We start from the raw sequence: 8,416 nt of genomic DNA, 5'->3' as shown, positions 1-8,416 counted from the left end.
ATACCCTAATTCATCACCAAATCCCCCATCACTGGATTGTGATGGCCCACTACAGAATTATGAATGCCCCCCGCAGGTCGTCCTGGGTTTGCTATTGATGTGATGTGAATGACAGGTTGTCCCGACCTTGCACCAGTAAACGTGTCATCAGAGAAGAGATATGTCACTGCAAGGAAGTTATTTTGATTACAGATTACGAGGGCACATGAGTAATACTAATTATAAATAATGATTGTGCACAGATAAATTAACAAATAATGCAATATTTGTCTCCAATCCAATTTCTCGGAAGAATGTCACAATGCAACATTATCTTAATGTTAGGCTCAGTTTTGATGTCAAATAGAACATGAAAACAACAGATCTGTGTGTGGTAGTACTGAACATTATTATAATGTATTTTAAATATGAAAATAAAATTATATCGAAAGGTCCTGGTTGTGCTTAATTTTCTGATACAATACCCATTCTTCTAATTGTTTTGGCATTATTTACATGACAATTAAGCATTTATGAAAACTTTAAAAAATGCATTACAGTAGCCTATTAAAGGAGGGGAAATGTAAGTTAAGGAAAACAATGCGAAACGATGTAAAAACAGCATATCAAGGGCGAAACGTGGACTGTGATCGTAGAGACCACTGGCGCCAAATTCTGTCTTTTTACGATGCATTTGAGAAACGCAGCCCTGCCCTGTCCTGAACGTTTTCGTACGAATCACAAACACCACTTCGCAGGCTCGCCGAGTTCTGTTGAGACCCAAAAGTCATTGTTCCACCCTTTTTGTTTGACAGCAAAATCCTCCAATACCGCATCTCACTACACCCCCACGCGTGGCGTTTTCAGGAAGTGATACTAAATGGAATTTGTGCCTTTCCCCACGTGAGCCTCCATCGAAGCACCACGCGCAGCAAGACCAAACCGGCTGCTAACGATAAGTATATCACGTCACTGGGAAACAGCGGCGAGCGAGTTCTGGACCACAAAATACCTGCCGTACGGACGCGGCGGAGCAGATCATTCTAGTCTGTGAGTACGCTGCAATAATGTCAGTTAATAAAATCGCTTCGATTATTTGAATCACGTGTTGAAGAGAAAATATTGCAAAAGGGTGGTTTTGCACGAGCGGCGCGTGGCAGCGGCAGGGATGTTTTCGGGCGCGAGAGGCCCGCGCGCAGGGCTGCGTTAGCCAGCTAGCGCATCAAACTTGAGTCGCTCTTTTCTCTTCCACCCACAAGCCTTCTTTTAATCAAGTAATGTTAACGATTCTGTCCGATCCATTCAGATTTTCGCCTTTAAAATCTCTGACAATTCAAGCACTTCGCGCTAGCAAGCTAAAGTTGGATTCTGTTTTTCAGCAGGTCCAGACAGCGCGAGGAAGATGGCGGACGACCCCAGCGCAGCGGACAGGAACGTGGAAATTTGGAAGATTAAGAAGTTGATCAAAAGCCTTGAGGCGGCCCGAGGGTGAGGCTCGCTCTGTCAGATCCTCTATATTTGTATGCAGGTGTTGAATGACAAATAATAACACCTCTAGTGTGCGAATTGATTCGTTCTTTGGGGGGGGGGGGGACCACATGCTAACCAGCTTGCTAACAGCTGTTGTAGAGAGAAGCATGGTGGACGGAGAACGAGACCGCTTATTGTACAGCTCTTTATTTCCAAAATATTGTGTTGTTGTGGGATAAAGAGCGGGAAATGTTACATGTGGTGTCGTTTGAAATGTCAGTCACCTTCGGGATGACGCTTTAAAACGGGCTGGTGGAGGTGACGTGTGTGCTATATGGGAGAGACTGTGCTAAATATCCTATGTTTTTTTTTTTGTAATGTCAGATTTGATCATTACGGTTCGATAACATCGTTGTTGTAGTTGTTTTAGTGTACTATGGCTATTCAACCAGTCTCCTTGACGTATGTATGTTTTGTTCCATCGTTTTTACAATGAAAGTGAATGTTAAACAGAATGACAGCCTCAGTTATCTTCTTTTTTTTAAGTTATGAACTACCCATTTAATGTTGACTCAAATGTACTGAATATTCCTTGACAAATATACTCATAAACAGTTTAGATGTCAATTTAGCATGATGCTCATTCAGTAACTTACAGATTAAGGGAACAGTAAATTGATCAAAAGTGACAGTACAGACACTTAATGTTACAGAAGATTTCGATTTTAAACGTTGTTCTTTTGAACTTTCTATTCAAAGAATCCTGAAAATTGTTTTTATTGTTTCCACAAAAATATGCAGCACAACTGTTTTCAGCATTGATGATAATAATAAGAAATGTTTCTTCAGCAGCAAATCACCATATTAGAATGATTTCTGAAGGATCATGTGACTGAGGACTGGAATAATGATGCTGAAAATTCAGCTTTGCCATCACAGGAATAAATTACATTTATAAGTATATTCACGTAATAAAACACTTATTTTAAATTTTATTCTTTCACAATATGATCATAAAAACATATTTTACTGACCCCAAACTTTTGAATGGTACTGTATGTTCATGAAAAGGTCTCAGACTGTTCTATTCTCTTCTTCCTCAGAAATGGCACCAGTATGATATCCCTCATCATCCCACCCAAGGACCAGATTTCGCGTGTTGCTAAGATGTTGGCCGATGAGTTCGGCACGGCTTCGAACATCAAGAGCAGAGTCAACAGACTGTCTGTTCTAGGAGCCATTACCTCCGTACAGCAGAGACTCAAACTCTACAACAAAGGTAAATATGTGGGTTTAGTTTAATCTAAAAGCCATTTAACTTCTCAGATGATGGAATTTCATTATACTTGGTATGTTTAACTTTTCCAAACTGGTGCTGTTCAAATATTAAACTGGCAGTTGATACACATTTGCTGTGTATGTGTGGGTATGATAGAGAGTGGCGCCTGATTTAATCTTTTCATTAGGTGTGGTCTCTCCTGATCCCCTCACTCGAGTCTGCTGTTTATCTTGCAGTGCCTCCTAATGGCCTGGTGGTGTATTGTGGCACCATTGTGACTGAGGAAGGCAAAGAGAAGAAAGTAAACATTGATTTTGAGCCTTTTAAACCAATCAACACATCCTTGTATTTATGTGACAACAAGTTCCATACTGAGGTAAATGATCTATCTGTCTGTTTATCTAACTATCTATCCCTCTATCCTATCTGTCATAACTATTATTAAATTTTTTGTTCACAGGCTCTAACAGCTCTGCTGTCAGACGACAGCAAGTTTGGCTTCATTGTGATTGATGGTAGCGGTGCCCTGTTTGGGACTTTACAAGGCAACACAAGGGAGGTGCTGCACAAATTTACCGTGGACCTGCCCAAAAAACATGGTAAACGTGTCTTCAAATCGCTTGCTGTGACTCCTGTTCTTTTATAGGATTTTGAATTCACCCACTTGTTTCCTTTAACCTTCTTTTAGGTAGAGGAGGACAGTCCGCTCTTCGATTTGCCCGTTTGAGGATGGAGAAGAGACATAACTATGTGCGTAAGGTAGCGGAGACTGCTGTGCAACTCTTCGTGTCCAATGACAAAGTCAACGTGGCAGGACTGGTTCTTGCCGGATCGGCCGACTTCAAGACGGAGCTCAGCCAGTCAGACATGTTTGATCCAGTATGTTCTCTTAGCATCAAATGATTTGCGAACTTAATTCAGAGTTTTGGTTCTTTTCTGACTTTGGTTCTTCTGCACACGTAGAGGTTACAAGCAAAGGTTCTCAAGCTGGTTGACATATCATATGGAGGAGAAAACGGTTTCAACCAGGCCATTGAGCTCTCGGCGGAAGTGCTCTCCAATGTCAAGTTCATCCAAGAAAAGAAACTAATAGGTAGTTAATCCAAGAAGCATTTACAGGCTTGATAAAGGTGATAGACATGCTGGGAAAAAAAAATGTTGTGGCCTAAAACACTGGGCTTTCAGTAGTTTTCATGCTGTGTTTTTTTTCTTTTCTTGTGTAGTGACTTGTGTCTCTGATTTCAGGACGATATTTTGATGAGATCAGTCAGGACACAGGGAAGTATTGTTTTGGAGTTGAAGACACGCTCAAAGCTCTGGAAATGGGAGCGGTGGAGATTCTTATAGTTTACGAGAACCTGGACACTATGCGTTACGTCCTACGTTGTCACGGAGAAAATACTACACCAGAAAATGGTATGCACACCCTCACTCTTGTACGTGCAATTGCGCAATATTTGCAAAATATAAAATGATTCCTTTCTCGGTTTAATTTCATTGCTTTTTTTTTTTTATCAGATGAAAAGACACTCTATCTGACACCAGAACAGGAGAAGGACAAGTCTCATTTCACTGACAAAGAGGTATGTAAAACACTCAACTAAATTCAGATTATTAATTGTGTTATTCAGCAGATTTTCTTATTTATTAAAAAAAAAGTAGTGCAGATTCTCAATTGTCTGGAACTCTTTCCCCTGAATGACTTTTGAGTTTAAGGGCCATACTCAAGCAAACATTGATGATCTCATGACCTGAAATGAGACCAGCAGCCTTCGAGTTAAAAACCTTGATCTTTAGGGTTTTATCAGCCAATTAGTACCAAGCTCATTGCAGTTCTGTTTTGATTTATTAGGATTATGCATTGCAGATCCTAAAGTCTGAGACTACATTGAATACATTGCCCTTTGTGCAAAGGAAAGTTTCCGTGGATGTTAAAGGTTCTTCTGCGCAGCACTGACCAATATTAGACAACGCAGTGCGAGCTCGATCACACGACACCGTTACTACACAGTGCTGGGAGATCCAGTGAGGAGAAAAATTCAGTTATAAACCACAGATATTAGATCAAACAGAGCTGATGTGGAAACCGAGACAACATTGTTCCATGAACGAACAAGTTATAGAATCCACAACATTCACCGTGGATTTAATGTAGTAACACTAACTGTAACCATGGTATTGTGGCAGAAATAGTCGAATGTTTTTACGTTATTCATCTCAGGCTTCGTACAATCTTTTAAAATAATATTCAATTTTAATGTTTTTTTTTTTTTTTATGTGATGATTTGTAAAACTAAAAGTTTAAAGATGATAGATGGAGAACTAATACTTCGTTGCAAACGAACACTTCTATTAAAAAAGACATGAAAATACCACTATAACCTGTAGATGGCAGCAGAGGAGCACTTAATGACTTGTTAGCCATTTCCACTCCCTAATATATAGAAACGTCAAAGTCTCATGAAAAACAAAAACTTTTCGTTAAATTGTGACTGAATCACACAGAAAGCAAGTAAAGAGCACTCCTTTTATAAGAGTAGAATATTAAAAAATTTCTCTGTAGAAGAGGTGTTGTTAGTTAGTTAGTTAGTTAAAGGAGCTGTATGTAAGAAATGTATTTCAATTAATCATAAAATGGCCCTGATATGTCACTAGACATTAAGAAATCATGTTCATTTCAAATACTTAGATCACTGACAACAGTAGTCCGGCCAGGATATTGTCATTTAAAAAGTGATAGTTGCAGCCCTCAACTGATGTTGATGTTGTCATCTTGTGTTTTGGCATGATGCTCCACCCTCCACCTATCTACCAATCACGAAGTCAGTAGTGTTTCGGCATCGGGGTTGCCAGCTCTGCTCTAGTTACCACAGCTACGTAGCAGCCTACGTTCCTGCTGGATCCTGCAGCCTATCTGGCAACCTCGAGTCAGGGGGGAGGGGGAGGGGATACACCGCTCTACAGTAATTTGAAAGTGATTGCAGTACCAGTTTTGGCCACAATCTTACATACGGCTCCTTTAATAAGTTAGTGATTATTATTATTATTAGCTTATTGCGATTATTGGTGGTTAGTGCTTAATGGCGATTCGTCTTGTACACAAGACACAAATAAATCAAACGTCAAGGAAGAAAAATTTGTTTTGTGACAAGGTAATGTGGTCAACCTCAAAAATTGGCCGTTGGGTGGGGCAGCAGGGGGCGGGCAGCGTTCTGTACGCCATAGCGTGATGCGTACCGTGGGTTGTGTATCGCGTTTTTTCGCAGCACGTTTGAGTGTAAGCAAGAGGTTTTTTCTTCTGTTTATGTTTGCTGATCAATGTTTATATATGAATAAAACCCTAAATTCAATCTGTTCATCAGATAAAGCGAGCGAGTTTGGACTAAACCGCTCAATTCATATGGATTAGTTTTATGATCTCTTTATGAACGTTTTTAAGCGTTAAAATTTCAGTTGCTTGATCTTCATTTGTGTTCCGAAGATAAACGAAAGTCTTACTGGTTTGGACCGACAACGATTTTTGTGTGAACTAACCCTTTGGTCGGTTATGTCTTTATTATATGTAAACAGCTGAGAAAGATGACGTGTATCAGTGTTCGATCCATGCATTCACCACATGCACACTTGGCTGTACTGATCGCTTTCGCGTAATATTTACTTTGCGCTATAACCAATGTGTGCCGATGTATAATGTTAACGGTACCATATATGTTTGTTTTAGACGGGTCAGGAGCATGAGCTGATCGAGAGCATGCCACTGCTTGAGTGGTTTGCCAATAACTACAAGAAGTTTGGGGCCACACTGGAAATAGTTACAGACAAAAGTCAGGAGGGCTCGCAGTTTGTGAAAGGGTTCGGAGGCATCGGTGGTAAGTACTCCACAGATTTTGATTTGTTAGGAAATGGAACAATATTGTTTTATCAATATACATTTTTCTCCCCCCCCCCAGGAATCTTGAGGTACCGGGTGGATTTCCAAGGCATGGAGTACCAGGGAGAAGATGATGAGTTCTTTGATTTAGATGACTACTAGGTAGTCGGGACTGACATAAAATTCAAACATAAAATCCCCCTCCCCCTCCCCCCTCTTCACCTACCCCGCAAACGGCAGGGGAGCGAAGGAGATGGAATCAGCAGGAGGGAGAGTAAGAATTTGAGATGGTGGCGGATGGTCTGCGTGTCCCTGGCTTTAGAATACAGCGACTCCATCTCTGGACTGGAAGAGGTGGAGTTTTCTCCTCTCCACCAATTAGCAGGTCATCGCAACCATCATGGCCGTGGCCCGTCTGCCTGTCCTGCCTCAGCTCTTCACAAAACACTCTAGGCTTTCAGATCTACTTTTTCTTCCCTTCTAATCTCACCCCTTTCTTCCTTTTGCCTCTCCTTTTATAATGGCATCTGCTGCTGTTGTATTTTATTCAAATGTATTATATTTTCTCTTATTCAGTGTATGAAGAAAGCAGTAGCAAACTATTAGACCAGTGCTGCTTACCCAGCCACCTCAAGCCCATTGCCAGGCCTGCGTTTTAATTTCCTGGTTAGTCCAGACTTGATTTGTTGCCTTGTTTCTGCTGTAAACCAGTGTGGTGGTGGTGCACTCTGAGCCAGCGGTACACCTGCTCCTCCCATCGCATTGTGCCCACGTTGAGGCGTGTCTTGCTCTCAAATGGACCATATTAGTAACTGGACCCATCCCTCCATGAAGACCGAGAAGCGTCTTTTACAGTACATTTCCCTCGCTTGTTTTCCTCAGCCCCCAGGAGATGCTACTTCTCGAAATAAACAATATGAGTGCCTGAATTTTGCAGTTTGTGAGATGTGAGCACAGTGTACCAGCATCTGGACCGTAACTTCAGCCTCCTGCTGTTTCTGAACAAAAAAAATCTTAGCTCGAGCCTTCAGCACTCATTGGTTATACGACGGCTTTACCGGCAGAACACATGCATGGGAATGTCCTTTCGGACCGATTATGGGGTGGGGGGGGTTACTGTGTTAACTGTGATGTGTGAGTGAGTATACGTCAGTTTGGCTGTTTCATTCCCTTTTAGAAGACCTGCCACAGACTACAAGCCTCTAATTTCTATCCATTTTGTCCAGTCATATTTTATTAGCAGATTGGTTTTTAGAAAGACAAGCTGCAAATCAGTGATATTTTGGACCTTTAACAATTATGGCATGGTTTGTGTTCTGAAGCCTACTAAAACGAACATATAACCCGATAATGAAAAAGGAGAGAAATATCCAAATAACGGGCCCAAAATATTTTAGCAAATATTATGTTGTATATTTTCTCATTTTCTTTGATCCGTCACTATTTTGTATAAATCATTTGTTACATCTGGACACAGACATTAAACGTTCTCATTGTTTGCAAATTGCACTTATAGCTTGTTTATTTTGCAAAGCTATTTTATCTTACTTGATTCTGAGTTTGATAAGATTAGTTTGCCTGCCAAATTAACACATGTAGGTTGAGGAAGTCAATTAATTATAAGCAGGAAAGGGAAGGCAGATATTTTTCTGATGCATTATACCTTTTTTTTTTTTTAGATCTACTTGATGCTTCTGGCATAGTTGTCACCACCAGCATACAATCAGCAATATTCTTAATAATAGGTGAATCATTGGGGATAACCCTATTCTTTACCCTAGTACCAGACGGCAGCCAATAGCTGTACATTTTACAAA

At 40.6% G+C, this 8,416-nt stretch overlaps 1 protein-coding gene across 5 annotated transcripts; it reads left to right on the top strand.

The window, feature by feature from the left end:
• Nucleotides 1–697: 697 nt before the first annotated feature.
• On the top strand, nucleotides 698–8,108 carry etf1b (eukaryotic translation termination factor 1b). Of its 5 annotated transcripts, none has more exons than XM_084400218.1 (12): nucleotides 839–1,029; nucleotides 1,359–1,467; nucleotides 2,299–2,407; nucleotides 2,553–2,728; nucleotides 2,965–3,104; nucleotides 3,189–3,327; nucleotides 3,417–3,607; nucleotides 3,692–3,821; nucleotides 3,974–4,144; nucleotides 4,247–4,311; nucleotides 6,450–6,597; nucleotides 6,679–8,108. In XM_084400218.1, the coding sequence occupies exons 4-12, from the start codon at nucleotides 2,566–2,568 to the stop codon at nucleotides 6,759–6,761; spliced, it is 1,230 nt and encodes a 409-aa protein (XP_084256344.1). In that variant the 5' UTR covers nucleotides 839–1,029; nucleotides 1,359–1,467; nucleotides 2,299–2,407; nucleotides 2,553–2,565; the 3' UTR covers nucleotides 6,762–8,108. The 5 variants fall into 5 exon arrangements, with proteins under 5 accessions (XP_084256341.1, XP_084256342.1, XP_084256344.1 ...); XM_084400217.1 differs by having other exon boundaries at nucleotides 881–1,029; nucleotides 2,299–2,417; XM_084400219.1 differs by having other exon boundaries at nucleotides 951–1,029; nucleotides 2,302–2,407.
• The last annotated feature ends 308 nt before the right edge of the window (nucleotides 8,109–8,416 follow it).

The sequence above is a fragment of the Rutilus rutilus genome, assembly GCF_951802725.1.
Source record: "Rutilus rutilus genome assembly, chromosome: 25".
In the NCBI taxonomy this organism is placed as follows: Eukaryota; Metazoa; Chordata; class Actinopteri; order Cypriniformes; family Leuciscidae; genus Rutilus; species Rutilus rutilus.
The sequence above is the reverse complement of the archived record's forward strand: the minus strand, read 5'-3'. Positions and strand labels throughout refer to the sequence as shown.